This window comes from Salmo trutta, chromosome 23 (genome assembly GCF_901001165.1).
Source record: "Salmo trutta chromosome 23, fSalTru1.1, whole genome shotgun sequence".
Taxonomy (NCBI): domain Eukaryota; kingdom Metazoa; phylum Chordata; class Actinopteri; order Salmoniformes; family Salmonidae; genus Salmo; species Salmo trutta.
The window spans coordinates 11,945,571-11,968,085 of NC_042979.1; the positions used below are offsets into that span (position 1 = coordinate 11,945,571).

General features: G+C 43.1%; 2 protein-coding genes across 3 annotated transcripts; both read left to right on the top strand.

The window, feature by feature from the left end:
• The first annotated feature begins 390 nt into the window (after positions 1-390).
• On the top strand, positions 391-5,359 carry bmp10l (bone morphogenetic protein 10, like). The gene is made up of 2 exons (XM_029708980.1): positions 391-1,067; positions 1,642-5,359. Exons 1-2 carry the CDS (start codon positions 704-706, stop codon positions 2,703-2,705), a joined length of 1,428 nt encoding a protein of 475 aa, XP_029564840.1. The 5' UTR covers positions 391-703; the 3' UTR covers positions 2,706-5,359.
• Positions 5,360-6,091: 732 nt separating this feature from the next.
• smad4a (SMAD family member 4a) lies at positions 6,092-22,515 on the top strand. Of its 2 annotated transcripts, XM_029708978.1 has the most exons (12): positions 6,092-6,432; positions 6,783-7,192; positions 7,421-7,595; positions 7,706-7,735; positions 7,840-8,046; positions 8,341-8,478; positions 11,916-12,023; positions 12,301-12,351; positions 13,857-14,040; positions 14,263-14,431; positions 20,583-20,721; positions 21,127-22,515. In XM_029708978.1, the coding sequence occupies exons 2-12, from the start codon at positions 6,953-6,955 to the stop codon at positions 21,336-21,338; spliced, it is 1,653 nt and encodes a 550-aa protein (XP_029564838.1). In that variant the 5' UTR covers positions 6,092-6,432; positions 6,783-6,952; the 3' UTR covers positions 21,339-22,515. The 2 variants fall into 2 exon arrangements, with proteins under 2 accessions (XP_029564838.1, XP_029564839.1); XM_029708979.1 differs by lacking the exon at positions 8,341-8,478.

The window sequence follows — 22,515 nt, forward strand, 5'->3', positions numbered from 1 at the left end:
GGTATCTCGTTTTCCCTATACAGTGAACTCAAGAAAGGAAAGCACTGTCATGGATCGATGTACTCTGACCTCTTGTGGAACACCTGTAGCACTGCATTAGTTTGTCAATGACAGTGGTGTTGCAGTACCTTCTAACTCACTTCACTACTCTGAAAATGCATTTATGCTGATATCTAGTGCCCTCACTCAGATGTTGTAAAGAAATATATAGTTTGTCCTACAAGCATTAAGCAACATGTTCTCATGTTCTCAGGTGGATTCTACATAAAATATAATTCAAGCAGAAAATGATGTGTTCAAAAGCAAGTCTCCCCTCAGCAGTGGCCTGCGAACAGCCAGAGAAAAGCATGCATAGAAAGTAGTAGATAGAAGATGAGTGGAGTTGGAGTTAGTGGTCGTCAGCAGGCTGGCGGGCCCGGAGAGAGGCAGGGGGCGAGCAGAGCCCTAGTGACATCTCCAAACATGTCAGCACAGTGGGGTGGACAACACATCTCACCCTGCCCTCTGCACCCGATCACAAGATCATCAAGGACAAAGCTGTTTTCCCTTCGACCCACACACCACCCGTTCAGCCCCAACCGAGACAAACTGCAGCTGGATAGGGGGGAACTGTTCCGCAGGTGTCCTCTGCTAAGGATCCTTTCATATTTCCATATTTGATAATCATCCTTTGGACCTGAACCTGCCCTTGAGTCAGTCAGTCATGGTCGCTCCAGTGTTCTCCATACTGGGATACATCTACTCTCTTAGCCTCCTGCCCCTGCTACTGCCTGGTTGGAGCCAGGGCAGTCCCATCATGTCCCCTGAGGAGCCTCGACGGGGCCCTGGGGCCAGGGGTCTGGTGGATACCTCCATGTTGGAGCAGGATCAGGATGTAGAGCTGGACATGCAGGACTCTCTGGGTCAGTTTCTGTCTACGTTGAACCTCACAGAGCTGGAGGCCCGGGCAAGGCCCCGTGCCACCCGTAAAGAGCCACCAGAATACATGCTGGAACTGTACAACCGCTTTGCCAACAATCACACAGCGGTGCCCTCTGCCAACATAGTGCGTAGTTTCAAGAATGAAGGTAGAACACTTACTTCTATTTGTTTGAAGACATTTTTTATTTTTGTTTTACATTTTCTTATTTTTATCATCCTGAAAATGTATCTTTGGATATTATTAATTGTTTATTGAGCTAACATTATAAAGCCACTAAAATTAGTTTAGTTTAATTTGAGAACTATAGCATTTTACAATATATTGACTAATACAACTTAGTATGTCAAAAGGTATACACAGCTGTTTGTTTTCTTTTAGAGGAGTTCATATTTGACTGTAACTGTAAATCACTCTTTGTTTTGGGCTCAGGTTAACAGAGGTTGACTTTATTAAAGCAAGTTTTATGAACTTTAGCCCTAAATTGACAAGAATAAAACATTTTATTTGCCCTTAAAGAAACTTTTATTGAATTGAAATTGGTTTAACAGGTGCTTATTTCCTCTGCTTGAAGTCAGATGATATGACTGCAATAAAATCTAACCATTAACAAAAAAGCTAAAATGAAACCCTTATTATTGATACATTATTTCATATCAAATTGATTAAATCCAATTGAAGTCTAAACCCAATTCAGACCTTCATTGATATTTTAATTCCAGATTCCTCCCCCTACAGTGTGACAGTCAGGGGCATGAGGAGACACCCCCTGCTGTTCAACATCTCCATCCCCCACCACGAGCACATCTTCACCGCCGAGCTCCGCCTTTACACCCTGGTCCAGAAGGACCGCAGACACTACGCCGGCCTTGACCGCAAGGTGACCGTCTACAAGATACACGAGGGGGGGCACTGGAGGAAAGAAGAGGGGAGGGACAGAAGAAGGAATGAGCAGGAGACAGACGAAATTGAGGAAATGGAGGAGCTGGCAACCCGGCACGTTTATGGTAAAGACGATGTCTGGGTTACCTTCGACCTGACCAATCAGGTCAACCTTTGGCGGAAGGCAGAGAGCTCCACCCACCGACTGGAGGTCCACATTGCAAGTCTGAGGTGCAAAGGTGGGAAGACCCGCCAGGAAGTCAGAAAAGAGGATGGAAAGAAAGAGTTGGTCGATGTGGATGTTGACATGGGCTCGGATGAGAAACACAAGCCAGTGGTGATTGTGTTCTCAGATAATCAAAGCAGAGACCATCGTGAGGAGGACAAGGGGGAGCTCAACCGGATGATGGAACACGAGAACGACGTGCCGGCTGACCTGGAGCTGAGTCCAAACGGGAACCGGGGGGACCAGGCTGGGAGCGATGCTAGGAACACTGATGGAGTGGAGCTGGATGAGGAGTATCTCATGCAACTGCACTCCAACCTCTATCACGACACTCCTCCCCGAATCCGCCGCAACGTCAAGGGTGACCCCTGTAAGAAGATCCCTCTCTATGTGGAGTTTAAGGACATTGGCTGGGATACCTGGGTCATACAGCCCATGGGCTATGAAGCCTACGAGTGCAATGGTGTATGCAGCTACCCTATGACCTCTGAGGTCTCGCCTACCAAGCATGCCATTGTCCAGACTCGGCTGAGCAGTAAGATTCCACAGAAGGTGTCACCAGCCTGCTGTGTTCCCACCAAGCTAGAGCCCATCTCACTCCTTTACGAGGATGGAGGAGTGGTCACCTACATGCACAAGTATGAGGGCATGGTGGTGGCAGAGTGCGGCTGTAGATAGTCATAGAACTGACTGAAGGTTCAGGAGAGAATTATAGAGACTTTGGATTAGCATAGACTGAGTGGTCATCAGTTTCACTATCAAAGAAGAAAACCAGATCATAAGTGCCGATTTGAAAATAACACATCCATTTCCACAAGCATCAAGGATACTTGCTTTGTGCGCATGAATAATTTATATTTACAGTATCTAATGAACACGCAGCTTCAACTACATTTTAAGATAAAGATAAACAGGGAGGAGTAAATAGGAAGATGACAGAGCAAAAGGGTGCATTATATGATGGAAATTTGTCATTTGTGAAAGTACATTTCTTATTTTATGGAGATTATATAAAATGCTATTTTACAATGCCCGCAATATAATGTAATTTTGTAAAACAAAAGAGAAACACAAAAAAGATTTGAATGTGAATATTATGCTGTTCTTTATAGTTTGTATATGTTTGTCATCTTACATTTTACTTTAATCATGACGATTTGTTGGTATGTACTGTCAGATATGCACAAAACTCTCTTGGTTTAAATGACAGAAAAACAGAACAGATCACTCCTGCATGCACAGTATATATACATGCTGTTACATAAATATAACCATATATTCTACATGCAAAGACAGATGCTCATTCTAAAAGAGCGCAGGATGAATGGTGTTTGATATTTCAAATATGAGTGCTTCCATGATGGACTAGATGTCATAAAATGTGAAATGAAATGTATTATAGAAACACATGTGTTCCAGAAATGTATTATGGGAATGAAACTTTGTTTGAGGTCGTCTTTTACAAAGGCCTGTGGACAAGCCAAGAATACATGTTCACTACAAAAGTTAATCTTGCTTTGAATAGAGTGGCATTGTGCAAAATGGTATTGATCAATGCAATTGCCATATGAAAACCTTTCAAGAATGACATTGCTCCAAAAGTTTTGATATTTATTTTTGGTAATACCAATTACCCTACCGAAGACATTCTTTAAAAAAGTATACTCGGTCATAACATACTTTATATGGGCTAATAAATTCACAGAATAAAAAGGACATATGCATATATGCATATAGTTAAATGCACTAAAGAGGAACAATGGGTATTTATTGAAGATGAGCATGCTTATTCCCAGAATCTGTTTACGTGTCTATTTTCTAAGGATAAAGCTAAGAACATTAACAACTTCATAGTTAAGAACACTATAACAACATGGAAGAAAATGAACTTTATGGAATAATCGTGGATAGCTTTTCAGAATTCACTGATAAATTGGTCCACATGGAAAACCAAAGGCATATAAACCGTAAATGACTTGGTAACAGGAAAAACATTTATTTCCATGACAGAATGAAAAAAGTAATTTTGGACTGACCAATGTATAGTTTCAAATACATGCAATTTAAAAGTTATATATCACAAAATGTCGATTTGAAATATTTTGGACATCAGAGCAACCTTGAATATAGAATGTTATTATAGAACAGACAAATTCCACAGCACAACGGCAGAGTCAGGTCGGAAGTGTAAAACTAACAATGATTCAATAATCCATTCTGTCTGGGTTATGCTATAATGTCCAGAAATTGTGGGCGGAGCTAGAAAGTTGGGTGTCTGAAGTATTACAATGTAAATTTACTTTTAATCTGTCTGCATATTTCAAGACATGGCATATGGAGGTGTATTGAGATACCCAAATGGCCTGGACGATTCTCCTCTCATCACTCATCTTGAATTTTATTAAATAAAAAACTTGGAAATCAATTAATCCACCATCATTAACACAATGGAAAAATCAAATGATTTATTATGGAAATATTGAAATAGCAAGGGCAAACGAAAAAAGTGAATTGGTACAATTTGAGGACATGTGGCAACAATAATGCAGGCACTAGGGATGGAGATGTGAGCATGTGGGTCTGGGCAGTGGAGATGTAGTCATTGTTTGCATGCATCTGTAAGTGGTTGTTTGTATTTGGTATATAAAAAAAATATATATATATATTTTATTAAATTAAAAAATATATATTAAAACCTTTCAAGAGGAGTGTCATATCAGGTCAGAGAATGTGAAATCAAAGGGTAAACAATTTAGAAGGTGTTATGACTTTTTTTATTGCAGATTACTTCATGTCTCTGCAAAATGTCAAACCTCTACATTTGGAGAAAGCAGAAGCAAAAAGGTACAGATGATGTACAAAGCCATAGATTAAGTTTGCCAGAAAAAAGTTATTTTTCCTGAATACATAATATACTGTCCATGTCCATGGAACCAAATTAATGTTTAAATCCTTTCTGCCCACTTATTAATGGATTAATCTATCTGCCTCAGTCCGACTCACACCCCTACCACCCCACTATCACACATCCTTCTAGAGCCACATGCAATGCAAGCATTGGTGATAAGGAGGTGTTAGGGCCTGGAGACTTGTAGACCATCACTCAGGATGAGAAACCATTCCAAGTGGGGAGCAGTAGGGAGAGTGAGCTGTCAGATTCCTGGGCCCCAACACCAACAATCTCTATGGAACATTCAATACACCCCTCAGCCAGCCTCTGTTTACTGGCCAGTCTCTCTATTCACCACTGCCTGGCCCCAAACACTCCCACTTCCCTTCTCTGGCATGGATACTCTGGGGCCCTTATCATGGCTTTGCCTGCAGTACAGATGGAAAAAAAACATGTCACATCACCACTCCTCTTCTGCTGTCAGCAGACTGAAGGAGAGACAACCTCTATGGAATCACGCTGAACTTTTAAACCAACTGGACTTGGTTCTCAGTCAAGATTTGCTTTTCACTGCCATGCATTTGTTAATCAAAACTATACTGTATACTGTACCTAATAGCTATTGAGCTGTTACAGATATTATTTCAGAGTATTTATTCATGACTTGAAAGGTGATGGTTATTTATTTAGTAAATTTGATGTGCATGTGAAAGTTCAGTAGACTTATTGCATCCTGTGGAAATTAATTCTCTTGAGGAAAAATAAACTTTATTTGTTTTGCAGCACGAAGACATGGTTGGCATATGGTGTTGTTGAATGAAATGCCAGATGAAATTTCCTGAATGTTGGATATGCACATAGGTACATGGTACATTTACTTGGAAACTAATTACAGTTGTAGGTTATAAACCAGGAGCAGAGATTGAGTCATGAAGGCACATCTTGGTTTTTCAGACCTCATTAATGGGACTTATGAACACTTCTACATGAGTTTGTAGGACAGCTGCAAGTGAAAATTACATTGATATTTTATAAATGACATGTGTTTGTCATGAATGGAAAACAGAATGAACACACCGACAAGAAATCAAAACGGACCTTATCAGCCCTAGGGCCAATTTCTTTGCCGCCCAGCCTGGTTTTCTGAACTCGAGCAAAGCTGACTCACAGAACATGCTCCCCCTGCTGACATGAGTAGCACTGGAGCAATGCACATTTGCACTGGAGTCGCGAGGGCGTTGCAGGGAGAAACGGAATTGTTTATTTTCGTAGCTAGCACTTTAGCATTGTTTACCAGTCAGTATATTGCGACCATGTTTGTCTTGTTTCGCCACTGGCACAATTGAGAAACATCAAAGAGTCATATGTCATAATTAGAAGATAGTCAAGTAACGTTATTGGCTCGAACTTCGATTCAAAGAACACTGGTTTTGTTGTCGGCTAGCAAGCTAACTAGTTCAACGATAATAACATTTTAGGTTTGCTACGAGAAAGTATTAGCATATAAAAAAAATGGTAATTTAGCTACACTGACTATTAGCTACAACTTAACCACACGGGCACGTCATTTTTTGATTTTAAGCGAGCCTGCTACTGCAGCTAGCTAGCGTACTATGCTGTTACATATGTGAATGTTAACCATAGCTATTTAGCTAGTTAGCTGGGTATGTAAAATAGTTAGCTTTTGTAAGTCATATTTGTGTAACTAACTAGCTAAGACTGTGTAGGAAAGTAGCTAGCTAAGTTTGTGATGCTAACGTTTGCTTGCTAGCTAACTAAACATGATGGCATTATTAATTTGCTGCCAGTGAATTGATGGTACGGTAGTGCTCTAATGTTTTTATTTTCTTGCTCCCTCACTGCAGTCTGTCCTGTACACCCCACCTGTAGAGTGAAGGTGACACATTCCATTCTAACCCTGGCAAAAGGTTTCAGAAAATGTGTTTTTGACTCATTGATCTGGAGTGAGGATTGAACTGGAAGCCTCCTTAAGATTGAACTCCCAAGTAATAGAGACTGTGGAACGGTGAGCAAAATGTCTATCACAAACACCCCCACAAGCAATGACGCTTGTCTGAGCATCGTGCACAGCCTGATGTGCCACAGACAGGGTGGAGAGAGCGAGACCTTCGCCAAGCGAGCCATTGAGAGCCTTGTTAAGAAACTGAAGGAGAAGAAAGATGAGCTAGATTCTTTAATCACAGCCATCACCACCAACGGAGCTCACCCCAGCAAGTGTGTCACCATACAGCGCACCCTGGATGGACGCCTGCAGGTAATGGGGTAGCTTGGTCATTCATTAGGGCATCCCGTAGTAAAACATTTTGAAACTTAAAATGAAAACGAGCATTTCTTATTGGACAAGTTCTGATCGTCCCTCCCTGTTTCAGTCCCTTTGGTGCCTAATGAATTCCACCTTGGTGATAGGGAGGAGATAATACACTTGCATTACAGGACTGCTATACTGTGTTCATAACTCTTGTCTTCTCATCTCTGCTCTCAGGTTGCGGGGCGTAAAGGCTTCCCCCATGTGATCTATGCAAGACTGTGGCGGTGGCCTGACCTGCACAAAAATGAACTGAAGCATGTGAAATACTGCCAGTTTGCTTTTGACCTCAAAGCTGACAACGTGTGTGTTAACCCGTACCACTATGAGAGGGTGGTATCACCAGGGATTGGTGAGTGGGATTTATTTTCTCTTCTCTTGAATACTGTTGTTTAGCACCTCTGACTTTTCCTTTGAATTCTAAGTTGGATCTCATTTGTGACCTTCTACTTCTCTTCACAGACCTTTCAGGACTGACTCTTTCAAGCTCAGGTAAGGGAGGCTCTCGCTCTGTACTAGTAATTTGCAGTTCACAATGGAGGATTAAAGTGAAGTTCCCCAAAACCTCGACCCTCTCACCCTACCTGCCCTACCAGGCACACTCATGGTCAAAGATGAGTATGAATTTGAGAACCAGCCATCTCACTCCAGTGCGGACGGCCACCATCAGACCATCCAGCACCAACCCTCCAGACCAGGGGGTCCCCAGGAGTCGTTCAGCAGCCCGGCCCTGCTCCCTCCCCCCGAGGGCAGCAGCTCAGCCTCCACCTCTGCCTTCTCCAGCCTCGCTGCTGGAGCTTCAAGTGAGACAATGTGTTGTGTTTAACCGTCCCCTGTCTTGTAGTTCATTACTCCCTTTAAATGTAAAGTTTCATTTTGTGGTGAATAAGCTTCTGACATAAATACAGGACATAGTGGATCCCTCATACCCCAAGTCAAGGTCATGCTGAGAAGTTTTTCAGATGTGTCATTCCTGATCACTTTTGTTTGTGTGTGTGTCTGTATCGTGGTGTATGTATGTATGTATGTATGTGTGTTTGGCTGTGTGTGCTTATATGTTTTCCATACCCTGGCCCGTCATGTTTCTGTCCCTATAGCCCAGTCCAGTAGCCTTCTGTCAGGGAGCCATAGCAGTGAAGGTCTGCGGAAGCTATCCTCAGGGCCAGGCCCAGCACAGGGACAGAGCTCACAGCAGAACGGCTATCCCCTGGCACAGAGCGCCACATACCATCACAGTAAGCACCCACACTCAGCCCTCCAAATTTAATACAATACCAGATACAATACTTTTCTTTAATGAATCCGACAGGAAGGATATACTGCTTCCCCGAGACCAGGCCCAAATTCCCGTCATTCGTGTGAAGAAAAGACGGAAATACAGGGGGCGGAGGTCGGGGTGCCTTGTGAGAATTCATTGGCGAGTGGGTAAACTGCCTTTACCATCCGTTCTATTGGCCAACGTGCAATCACTGGAAAATAAACTGGATGATCTACGATTGAGACTATCCTATCAACGGGACATGAAAAATTGTAATATCTTATGTTTCACCAAGTCGTGGCTGAACGACGACATGGCTAATATAGAGCTGGATGGGTTTTCCGTGCATCGGCAGGACAGAGCGCCACGTCTGGTAAGACAAGGGGTAGGGGGGTCTATTTGTCAATAACAGCTGGTGCGTGATGTCTAATATTAAAGAAGTCTTCGAGGTATTGCTCGCCTTAGGAATTGTACCTCATGATAAGCTGTAGACCACACTTATCTACCAAGAGTTTTCATCTATATTATTCATAGCTGTCTATTTTCCACCACAAACCGATACTGGCACTAAGACCACACTCAACGAGCTGTATAAGGCCAGTAGTAAACAAGAAAATGCGCCGGGGACTTTAATGCGGGCAAACTTAAATCTGTTTTACCTAATTTCTACCAGCATATCAAATGTGCAACCAGAAGAAAATAAACTCTAGAACACCTTTACTTCACACACAGAGATGCATGCAAAGCTTTCCCTCACCCTCGTCGGATGTGGCAAGGCTTGCAAAGTATTACGGATCACAAAGGGAAACCCAGTCGCGAGCTGCCCAGCGAAGCAAGCCTACTAGATTAGCTAAATGCCTTTTATGCTCGCTTCGAGGTAAGCATGCATGAGAGCACCAGCTGTTCCGGACGACTGTGTGATAATGCACTCCGTAGTCGATGTGAGCAAGACCTTTATACAGGTCAACATTCACAAGGCTGTGGGGCCAGATGGATTACCAGGACATGTACACAGAGCATGTGCGGACCAACTGGCAAGTGTCTTCACTGACATTTTCAACCTCTTCCTGACCGAGTTTGTAATACCTACATGTTTCAAGCAGACCACCATAGTCCCTGATCCCAAGAAAGTGAAGGTAACCTGCCTAAATAACTACTGCCCTGTAGCACTCACGTCGGTAGCCATGAAGTGCTTTGAAAGGCTGGTCATGGCTCACATCAACACCATCATCCCGGATACCCTAGACCCACTCCAATTTGCATACTGCCCCAACAGATCCACAGATGACGCAATCTCCATCGCACTCCACATTGCCCTTTCCCAATTGGACAAAAGGAACACCAATGTGAGAATGCTGTTCATTGACTACAGCTCAGCATTCAACACCATAGTGCCCACAAAGCTCGTTACTAAGTTAATGATCCTGAGACTAAACACCTCCCTCTGAAACTCGATCATGGACTTGCTGACGGGGCGCCCCCAGTTGGTAAGGGTAGGCGGCAATGCCTACCAAGCTGATCCTCAACACCGGGGCCCCTCCTGTACTCCCTGTTCACCCACGACGGCGTGGCCAAGCACAACTCCAACGGCATCATTAAGTTCGCTGACGACACAACAGTTGATGGAAAAATATATTGGCCATATAGCACACCCCCTCGTGTCTTATTGCTTAAATTAAATACGTAACAATGTGTATATGGGGCATCGCTTGTTTTAACGATGCATTGTTCCTACAACGGCAAAAGATGTAACGTGCATATCCCAAAACACCATGCAGAGAACGTTCTTTAAGTGCGTTGTTAGATACTTATAGGATAGAAAATAAAACCATCACTGCTCTCAGATCAGCTTTATTCAGTCAAACCTTACCTTTTAACATTATTACTTCACAATAATGATGACAGATCAGTTTCTAGAGCGCTATCACCTATAGCTGTAAATATCAAGGTGGCTTATTATGCAAGGCTACCCAGCAAATATATTGAGGCCAAAAAATTGACAGTAACCTATTGGCACAATAGTACTCACAATAGTACTCAATTGATTGAACATGAAATTGACAACAAAAAAAAAAAAATATATATATATATTTGGCCCATGTAGCCTAAATATATTTGAATGCAGTCATCTTGGTTTTCATTTGAAGCATCTTGTCATCCTTCACTTTTTTGTAACCATTGTAAAGACTTTGGCGACTTTGTAGTCAACCCTGTTCAGAAGTTATCAGCCTTCAGTCAGACAAACCTCTTGATTTTATGTTTAGCGGAGATCTTTATCTAATCAACGAGTGGTCTGAGGCAGTCGATAAATAACAAGTGCAGCTTTAGTTACGCTGGTTTTGGGAAACACCACAGAGATGTAATGATGCCCCTACTAAGGTTCTAATGATGAACTTAGCCATATGATGTTTTTGTGAAACCGGGCCCAGAGGTGCGTTCAGTTTGCTTGAACATTTACTATGTTGCGGAACGGTATGTACTGAACGACACGTTTCCCCAAACTGTTCTTGTACGTTCTACTACAGACTTTGAGGTACGTTTGCTCCTGTTTGGTGGGCGTGGCTTGAGGCAATAAGTGATGTATTTAAAGGGCAGTGGCCACGCTGACAGCGTTCCACAACCCAACCCCTCCTAGTTTTTCAACTGGTCGTTCAGTACCGCACCGTTTCCATTCAATTGAATGTGCCAGAACGTAAACAAGTACTGAACACAGCCCAGGTCCATCTCACTGTCTGGAGGTTCTGGCTATATGATTGGATAGAGCACACAGCTGAGCACAGTCAGCACAGCTGCTTCTCTCGTGTTAGTGTGCACTGAGCAAGTGGGCATGATCATAATCCATACCCCCAACCCTCCAGTAAGTCGTGACCAAAATGAGCATATTTCCACTTTGTAGTCAATTTTGACACAGATGTGTGTTTTTGACTTATATTGATGCCACATAGGCCATTTAAAACCAGAGAAGTTGATTCTAAGGGCAAGTTGACCTTTAAAGGGAGTGGGCACCTGCATTCATCAGCCTAAATATAACTCTCACTGCCTATGCTATTAGCAATTACAGAAATGACCTGCACTTACAAGCAACCATTACAGGTAGCGCTCACATTCACCCGCCCTCCATATACCATAACAGCCCTCATATTTCCTCCCTGCTGCTTTTCACAGTAACCCTATTAACTTCTCAGAACCTGGACGTTCTCAACATTTTTCTTCTCTCAAAGAAGCTTTTCAGCATTACCACATTGCATCTCCGGCGGGTTCATTCCTCCTCGGTCAGTTATAGAATTCCTCTCACCCCTGTGACTGTAACCTATGTATGTGTCGAGTGTGATTGCGAGTTGTGTTTAGTTCAAAGCTAGGTATTTTCTTGCTATATTGATGGTCTGACGCAACGGGGGATTGTTCTGCTTTCAGGTGCCACCTCAGGCTGGCTGAGAAACGGGAACTTCTCCCCCCCAGTGCCTCACCACCAGAATGGGCACCTGCAGCACCACCAACCCATGCCCAACACCCCACAATACTGTGAGTGGCTGTGTTGGCCCCCTCTCTGGGTATACAGCTAGTGGTGCTGCCGCCAACATCTGAGCCTAACATATGTTATCTCCCACAAAGCAACAAGCTAACATTGAATTCATGTAACAAAGATTATGGTCTTGTGAAATGAAAGAGCAATTTTCCAGAAATTATGTGAATTTGTACTTATGCCATTCAACATACATTTTTTGTTCATTTAGCACGAGCAGTACAAACAGCACCATTCTCTGGATTGTTGTCTTATTTACCTGCCATTCTCTTCCAGGGCTCTCGCACAATGAGATTGCATTCCAGCCCCCCATCTCCAATCACCCTGGTGAGTCTGTGTGCAACGTTAATCAGAGAGTATGTGTCCCCATCTGATCCGGCATGAGGTGTGAAATACAGGGCCTTCAGAAAGTATTCACACCCCTTGTCGTATTCCACATTTTGCGGTGTTACAGCCTACATTTAAAATGGATTACATTTAGATGTTTGTCACTGGCCTACACACAACACCCCATAATGTCATAGTGGAATTATGGAATGAAAAGCTGAAATGTCTTGAGTCGATAAGTATTCAACCCCTCTGTTATGGCAAGCTTTAAGTTCAGGAGTACAAATGTGCATAACAAGTCACATAATAAGTTGCACAGACTCTCTGTGTGCAATAGTGTTTAACATGATTTTTTTAATGGCTACCTAATCTCTGAACCCCACACATACAATTATTTGTAAGGTCCCTCAGTCGAGCAGTGAATTTCAAGCACAACCACAAAGACCAGGGAGGTTTTCCAATGGTTTGCAAAGAAGGGCACCTATTGGTAGATGGGTAAAAAAGAAGCAGACATTGAATATCCCTTTGAGCATGGTGCAGTTATTAATTACATTTTGAATAGTGTCAATAAACCTAGTTTCTACAAAGATACAAGCGCCCTTCCTAACTCAGTTGCCGGAGAGGAAGGAAACCGTTAAAGGATTTAACCATGAGGCCAGTGGTGATTTTAAAACAGTTTGAGTTTCATGGTTGTGGTAGGTGAAAACTGAGGATGGATCAACAACATTGTAGTTATTTCGCAATGCTAACAAATGACAGAGTGAAAAGAAGGAAGCCTATACAGAATAAAAATATTCCAAAAGATGCATCCTGTTTGCAACAAGGCACTAAAGTAATACTGCAAAAAATGTGGCAAAGAAATGTAATTATTTGTCCTGAATACGAGGCGTTATATTTGGGGCAAATCCAACACAACACATCACTTAGTACCACTCTTCATATTTTCAAGCATGGTGGTGGCTGCATTATGTTATGGGTATGCTTGTCATTGGTAAGGACTATACACTGGAGTTGTTGCTTACAAAGACGACATTGAATGTAGCCTAGTTACAAATTTGACTTGAATCGGCTTGGAAATCTATGGCAAGACTTGAAAATGGCTGTCTAGTAATAATCAACAACCAACTTGATAGAGCTTGAAGAATTTTGTTGAAGAATAATGGCCAAATATTGTACAATCCAGGTGTGCAAAGCTCTTCGAGAGTTACCCAGAAAGACCTACAGCTGCCGAAGGTGATTCTAACATGTATTGACTCGGGGTTGAATACTTATCTAATGAAGATTAAGTGTTTTTATTTTCCATACATAAAAAATAAAATTCTACTTTGACATTAGAGTATTTTATGTAAATTGTTGACAAAAAAAGACAATTAAATCCATTTTAATCTTACTTTGTAACACGACACAATATGGACATAATCAAGGCGTATTTATACTTTCTGAAGGCACTGTAGAGGGTATAGAGACCGAGACCAATTGATGGTGATTCTTTCGTTCTATTCCAGCCCCTGACTACTGGTGTTCCATTGCCTACTTTGAAATGGATGTTCAGGTTGGGGAGACGTTCAAGGTTCCAGCCAGCTGCCCCACGGTGACTGTGGATGGGTACGTGGATCCCTCAGGAGGGGACCGCTTCTGCCTGGGTCAGCTCAGCAACGTCCACAGGACAGAGGCAATCGAGAGAGCCAGGTACTCTACCATAGAAAAAGGAAGGATTTAATGTCTTTGTGAAATGTAGTGGCTAAGCAGAGTGCCTGCCACTTCAGTTTTTTATATCATTCATATTTTTGGAAGACTATTAGTGTACCATAGCAATATAAAGTATTTTTTTAGGCAGATAAAAAATATATATCTTGTCATATACTGTCTCTCTGTTTGTTTCTCTTCCCTCCTTTCTTCCTGGCTCTATAGACTTCACATTGGTAAAGGGGTGCAGCTGGAGTGTAAAGGGGAAGGGGACGTGTGGGTGCGTTGCCTTAGCGATCATGCAGTGTTTGTGCAGAGTTATTACTTGGACAGGGAGGCAGGACGTGCCCCAGGAGATGCAGTGCACAAGATCTACCCCAGCGCCTACATCAAGGTGAGATATTATATTTTTATTGTAATCCATTGAGCTTTTATTTTGTACTATTTTTATTATTTGAATTACTTCTATTCTTATTTTTGTCGCGTAGTTGAGAGGGGTACCTGCAAGTGAACATGTCATTGTACTGTGTACACACTATGCGTATTCTGTGCATATGACAAATACATTTAATATCACAGCCCACAGACTCACTGCTGAGGAATGGCATCCCTAAGTAAACAAGGACATGTTTTTGATCTGTATTATTTTCATGCATTGTGTCTCAGTGGTTATTTGACAGCTTGGTAAGGTTGATTGTTCTCAAAACTGGTTAAAATCCTTACGTTTTAGACCGTTGAACCTTTGGATGAGCACAGTTATTCAAAAAATTTTAACTGACTTTAGTATTCATTTTTGAGAAGATACAAATAAGGCCAGTTTTAAAAGTTAAAAAGCTAAATTTGATTATCCACGTGACATTATTACATACCGGGATATACCATGACATTAGATGTAATAAACAACAAATGTTTGAATGTAGTTCTTATGACATGCACGCTCAGTAGCTTACAAATATATTTGTATTTTTGTCGGCCAATCGAAGCGGGACTTTATTCATTCAAAGGCATTATTCTTGTATTAAAAACTGATTTTTCAGGGGGTGCCGCACCCCTACTTCCCGCAGCTATGGATATTTTCATCTCTCACATGAAACTGCTTGCATGTGCGGTGCCCTTTTGACAACTGTGTTTTCCCACTAATTGCATTATGGATCAAACATTTGCACATAGTCTAATGCCTTGTGTGCATTGCTGTGCTTAATAATGTGAAGAATAGTTTAGCAACATTTTAAGCTAAACTTTCTGATCTGTTGCATCTGACTCATTTGCTTTTTAACTTGAAAAAAAAAGTAACCTAGTCCTACTGGTTGTATGAATTTGGCATCTATCTTCCCACAACTGTCCCGGAGTCTGTTTGGAATAGGCTAGTTCTACCTCGACAAGCTGACCAATAGAATAGGCCATATCTAAAAACCAACTTCTTACTGAATTCTGCACATCAGAATTTGGTAAGGACTGCACATTGTTGCATCCTCGACTTGCATGTTCTGTTAATATCTACATGGGATTTCTGTCATTCTGAGCACCGCGGGTGGACACCCTAAAGATTACGCACCCAATGCATAAGGGTCCGGCAGACTTCTCTAATGTCCGGTAAATTAAAATGGAAAACCTGCCCCTACAGTACGCATTTTTATTGTAGCTGTGGACAAGCACACCTGATTCAACTTGTCAACTAATCATCAAGCCATTTGATTAATTAAATCAGGTATGTTTGTCCGGGGCTGCAACAAACGTGTGCTGTTGTGGGGGTACTGGAGTTGGGAAACTGCTGTAATCGATGCAGTCAAGACCTGCAGTCAAGACCAGCCCTATCAGATGGGATGATAAATAATCTACGGTAGCTAGAAGTTTTCTAACTAGTATGAGTCGGCTTTGATACATTCTACATCTCTCTCTGCTTGTCCTGCATTCCTGCGTCCCAAACACACCGGCCCCTCCCCCTGCTGCAACAGCAGAGCGCCACCGCTCAGGTCAAGACTATAAGTACAAAAAAAAACATGTATTTCGACTATCCGGATATTACATTTCATAATATATTATTTGAATAGTGAAATTATTTCAGTTGCCCATCTCTAGTTGAATCCCTATCCCCTCTTTTTTATTTTATTTCACCTTTATTTAACCAGGTAGGCCAGTTGAGAACAAGTTCTCATTTACAACTGCGACCTGGCCAAGATAAAGCAAAGCAGTGCGACACAATCAACAGCACAGAGTTACACATGGAATAAACAAACATACAGTCAATAATACAATAGAAAAAGTCTGTATACAGTGTGTGCAAATGAGGTAGGATAAGGGAGGTAAGGCAATAAATAGGCCATATTGGCGAAATAGTTACAATATAGCAATTAAACACTGGAATGGTAGATGTACAGAAGATGAGTGTGCAAGTAGAGATACTGGGGTGCAAAGAAGCAAAATAAATAACAGTATGGGGATGAGGTAGTTGGATGGGCTATTTACAGATGAGCTATGTACAGGTGTTGTGATCTGTGAGCTGCTCTGACAGCTGGTGCTTAAAGCTAGTGAGGGAGATATGAGTCTCCAGCTTCAGTGATTTTTGCAGTTCGTTCCAGTCATTGGCAGCAGAGAACTGGAAGGAAAGGCGGCCGAAGGAGGAATTGGCTTTGGGGGTGACTAGTGAAATATACCTGCTGGAGCACGTGCTACGGGTGGGTGCTGCTATGGTGACCAGTGAGCTGAGATAAGGCGGGGATTTACCTAGCAAAGACTTATAGATGACCTGGAGCCAGTGGGTTTGGTGACGAATATGAAGCGAGGGCCAGCCAACGAGAGCAAACAGGTCGCAGTGGTGGGTAGCATATGGGGCTTTGGTGACAAAACGGATGGCACTGTGATAGACTACATCCAGTTTGCTGAGTAGTGTTGGAGGCTATTTTATAAATGACATCGCCGAAGTCAAGGATTGGTAGGATAGTACGTTTTATGAGGGTATGTTTGGCAGCATGAGTGAAGGATGCTTTGTTGCGAAATAGGAAGCCGATTCTAGATTTAGTTTTGGATTGGAGATGCTTAATGTGAGTCTGGAGGGAAAGTTTACAGTCTAACCAGACACCTAGGTATTTGTAGTTGTCCACAAGTCAGAACCGTCCAGAGTAGTGATGCTGGACGGGCGGGCAGGTGTGGGCAGCGATCGATTGAAGAGCATGCATTTAGTGTTACTTGCATTTAAGAGCAGTTGGAGGCCACGGAAGGAGAGATGTATGGCATTGAAGCTCGTCTGGAGGTTAGTTAACACAGTATCCAAAGAAGGGCCAGAAGTATACAGAATGGTGTTGTCTGCATAGAGGTGGATCAGAGAATCACCAGCAGCAAGAGCGACATCATTGATGTATACAGAGGCCCGAGGATTGAACCCTGTGGCACCCCCATAGAGACTGCCAGAGGTCCGGACAACAGGCCCTCCGGTTTGACACACTGAACTCTATCAGAGAAGTAGTTGGTGAACCAGTCGAGGCAGTCATTTGAGAAACCAAGGCTGTTGAGTCTGCCGATAAGAATGTGGTGATTGACAGAGTCGAAAGCCTTGGACAGGTCGATGAATACAGCTGCACAGTATTGTCTCTTATCGATGGCGGTTATGATATCGTTTAGGACCTTGAGCTGGCTGAGGTGCACCCATGACCAGCTCGAAAACCATATTGCACAGCGGAGAAGGTACGGTGGGATTCGAAATGGTCTGTGATCTGTTTGTTAACTTGGCTTTCGAAGACCTTAGAAAGACAGGGTAGGATAGATATACAGTGAGGGGAAAAAAGTATTTGATCCCCTGTTGATTTTGTAGGTTTGCCCACTGACAAAGAAATGATCAGTCTATAATTTTAATGGTAGGTTTATTTGAACAGTGAGAGACAGAATAACAACCAAAAAATCCAGAAAAACGCATGTCGAAAATGTTATAAATTGATTTGCATTTTAATGAGGGAAATAAGTATTTGACCCCCTCTCAATCAGAAAGATTTCTGGCTCCCAGGTGTCTTTTATACAGGTAACGAGCTGAGATTAGTAGCACACTCTTAAAGGGAGTGCTCCTAATCTCAGCTTGTTACCTGTATAAAAGACACCTGTCCACAGAAGCAATCAATCAATCAGATTCCAAACTCTCCACCATGGCCAAGACCAAAGAGCTCTCCAAGGATGTCAGGGACAAGATTGTAGACCTACACAAGGCTGGAATGGGCTACAAGACCATCGCCAAGTAGCTTGGTGAGAAGGTGACAACAGTTGGTGCGATTATTCGCAAATGGAAGAAACACAAAAGATCTGTCAATCTCCCTCAGCCTGGGGCTCCATGCAAGATCTCACCTCGTGGAGTTGCAATGATCATGAGAACGGTGAGGAATCAGCCCAGAACTACACGGGAGGATCTTGTCAATGATCTCAAGGCAGCTGGGACCATAGTCACCAAGAAAACAATTGGTAACACACTACGCCGTGAAGGACTGAAATCCTGCAGCGCCCGCAAGGTCCCCCTGCTCAAGAAAGCACATATACATGCCCGTCTGAAGTTTGCCAATGAACATCTGAATGATGTTGGGTGAAAGTTGTGGTCAGATGAGACCAAAATGGTGCTCTTTGGCATCAACTCAACTCGCCGTGTTTGGAAGAGGAGGAATGCTGCCTATGACCCCAAGAACACCATCCCCACCGTCAAACATGGAGGTGGAAACATGGTTTGGGGGTGTTTTTCTGCTAAGGGGACAGGACAACTTCACCGCATCAAAGGGACGATGGACAGGGCCATGTACCGTCAAATCTTGTGTGAGAACCTCCTTCCCTCAGCCAGGGCATTGAAAATGGGTCGTGGATGGGTATTCCAGCATGACAATGACCCAAAACACACGGCCAAGGCAACAAAGGAGTGGCTCAAGAAGAAGCACATTAAGGTCCTGGAGTGGCCTAGCCAGTCTCCAGACCTTAATCCCATAGAAAATCTGTGGAGGGAGCTGAAGGTTCGAGTTGCCAAACGTCAGCCTCGAAACCTTAATGACTTGGAGAAGATTTGTAAAGAGGAGTGGGACAAAATCCCTCCTGAGATGTGTGCAAACCTGGTGGCCAACTACAAGAAACGTCTGACCTCTGTGATTGCCAACAAGGGTTTTGCCACCAAGTACTAAGTCATGTTTTGCAGAGGGGTCAAATACTTACTTCCCTCATTTAAAATGCAAATCAATTTATAACATTTTTGACATGTTTTTCTGTTTTTTTGTTGTTGTTATTCTGTCTCTCACTGTTCAAATAAACCTACCATTAAAATTATAGACTGATCATTTCTTTGTCAGTGGGCAAACGTACAAAATCAGCAGGGGATCAAATACTTTTTTCCCTCACTGCTGTATAGGTCTGTAGCAGTTTGGGTCTAGAGTGTCTCCCCCGGGGGATGACCGCGCCAGCTTTCCAATCTTTGGGGATCTCAGACAATACGAAAGAGAGGTTGAACAGGCTATTAATAGGGGTTGCAACAATTTCGGCGGATAATTTTAGAGAGGGTCCAGATTGTCTAGCCCGGCTGATTTGTAGGGGTCCAGGTGTTTTTATTCTCCATGGACTTTACAGTGTTCCAGAACTTTTTGGAGTTATGCTACAGGATGCAAATTTCTGTTTGAAAAAGCTAGTCTTTGCTTTCCTAACTGCCTGTGTATATTGGTTCCTAACTTCCCTGAGAAGTTGCATATCGCGGGGGCTATTCGATGCCAATGCAGTACACCACAGGATGTTTTTGTGCTGGTCAAGGGCAGTCAGGTCTGCAGTGAACCAAGGGCTATATTTGTTCCTGGTTCTACATTTTTTGAATGGGGCATGCTTATTTAAGATTGTGAGGAAAGCACTTTTAAAGAATAACCAGGCATCCTCTACTGACGGAATGAGGTCAATATCCTTCCAGGATACCCGGGCCAGGTTGATTAGAAAGGCCTGCTCGCTGAAGTGTTTTAGGGAGCGTTTGACAGTGATGAGGGGTGGCCGTTTGACCGCAAACCCATTACGGACGCAGGCAATGAGTCAGTGATCGCTGAGATCCTGGTTGAAGACAGAAAAGGTGTATTTGGAGGGCAGGATGGTTAGGATGATATCTATGAGGGTGCCTGAGTTTACGTATTTGGGGTTGTGCCTGGTAGGTTTATTGATAATTTGTGTGAGATTGAGGGCATCAAGCTTAGATTGTAGGATGGCCGGGGTGTTTAGCATGTCCCAGTTTAGGTCACCTAACAGCACGAGCTCTGAAGCTAGATGGGGGGGCAATCAATTCACATATGGTGTCCAGGGCACAGCTGGGGGCAGAAGGTGGTCTATAGCAAGTGACAACGGTGAGAGACTTGTTTCTGCAAAGGTGGATTTTTAAGAGTAGAAGCTCAAATTGTTTGGGCACAGACCTGGATAGTATGACAGAACTCTGCAAGCTATCTCTGCAGTAGATTGCAACTCCGCCCCCTTTGGCAGTTCTATCTTGTCGGAAAATGTGTGTAGTCTGCCCCGTTGTGTGTAGTCCCTAACCTTCCCTGTTCTCTCTGTGTGCTGTGCAGGTGTTTGACCTGCGCCAGTGCCACAGGCAGATGCAGCAGCAGGCAGCCACAGCACAGGCGGCAGCCGCAGCACAGGCAGCAGCAGTGGCTGGAAACATCCCCGGGCCTGGCTCTGTAGGAGGCATCGCCCCCGCCATCAGTGAGTCTCTCTCTTCACACTATTCATCCTTTAACCTGCCTGCCAAGCAATATATCCATCTGTCTTGTCTCCGAGCATCTCAGAACCTTACAGAAATGGCAAAATGTGTGCACTGCCTTAAACGTGTAACTCTATATAGGTAGTGAATCATTCTATCAAATATGTAGTACTACCCTCTAACTGGGCTCCCGAGTTGCGCAGCGGTCTAAGAGGTGTCACTGCAGTACCTGGTTCGAATCCAGGCTGCATCACATCCGGCCGTGATTGGGAGTCCCATAGGGCGGCGCACAATTGGCCCAGCGTCGTCCAGGTTTGGCCGTCATTGTAAATAAGAATTTGTTCTTAACTGACTTGCCTAGTTAAATTAAAAAAATGTAACTATTGTTTTTAACCCCCTCCCTCCAGGTTTGTCTGCGGCGGCAGGTATAGGAGTGGACGACCTGCGCAGGCTGTGTATCCTGAGGATGAGCTTTGTGAAGGGCTGGGGGCCTGACTACCCCCGGCAGAGCATCAAGGAGACTCCGTGCTGGATTGAGATCCATCTCCACCGGGCCCTGCAGCTACTGGATGAGGTGCTGCATACCATGCCCATCGCTGACCCCCAGCCCCTGGACTGAGTTATAGAACGGCAACACTAACTCGACTTTGTTTATAACTGACAATACCACATGCTGGACTGACTGCCCATGCTGTGTAGGCTAGCCCATTTGAACGCTGTCTGGGATGAGAGAGGGGGGTGAATTATTTTTTTTCTCTACCCACTGGCATTAAAGCCAGCCAGGGTTCCTTCTCTGAAGATACCAGCTCATGAATCTGTTTTCTACTTGCCTCAGAATCAGGATATACAGTCGTTACTCATGGATGCTTTTCATTCTGTTCTACTCATATCATCCTTTTCATTGACTGACAGAAGGCCATGTCATGACACTTTATATACTGTATTTGAGTTTTAATGCTGTTTTTTTTAGATGGCATATTAGCTTAATTAAGCACTTTATTGGTTTGCTTTTCATGTGCTTGTTTTCAGTATGTTGTCTTGTTGTTAGTTTAGGTATGCAGTGTGAGGGGTAGTTTCCGCATACATTTCTAGTTTATCTTAGAATATTCTGCTTTTGTAGCGATGAGTGGGATCCAGGCCAGATGGTGTTCACTTCATGGACTTCAATAATGTTTTCAGATGCCTCAATGTCTAGACAGGTGTTCATTTCAGTTAACATTTTTATCTCCACTTCATATTTCTGTAATCATGACTTCGATGAATTGACTTGTGGTAACATTCCTTGGAGATATTGGAGGAAAGGTAAGGAAGTCTGAAGCCATATTGATGCCAAATGAAAGGAAACAGTTCAGAGCACAGTCCTGTCAGTCAGTATTGTGAAAGCTGTAAATAAATACATGTTTTTATGACCAGATACTGCATTATGAGAACATCAGCAATTGTGTGGGCCTGGACTACTTGTCACTTTATAATTACAAACCGTGTTGTTCGAGCCCTGGATGCTGAAAGCCGTGGTATGAGACAATATACCACAGGTATGACACAAAACTACTTGTTTACTGTTCTAATTATGTTGGTAACATGTTTATAATAGCAATAAGGCACCTCGGGGATTTGTGGTATATTGGCCATATACCACTCCCCTTTGGGACTTATTGCTTAATTATATATTTTTCTGCCTTATGACCATATGTTTTAAAGTTAGAAAATGATAAATATGTAGGTTAAGGACAGACGTGCTCCAGTGCCCGTCCTTTACCTTCATAATTAATGGAAATAAAATGGTGTATAATTTG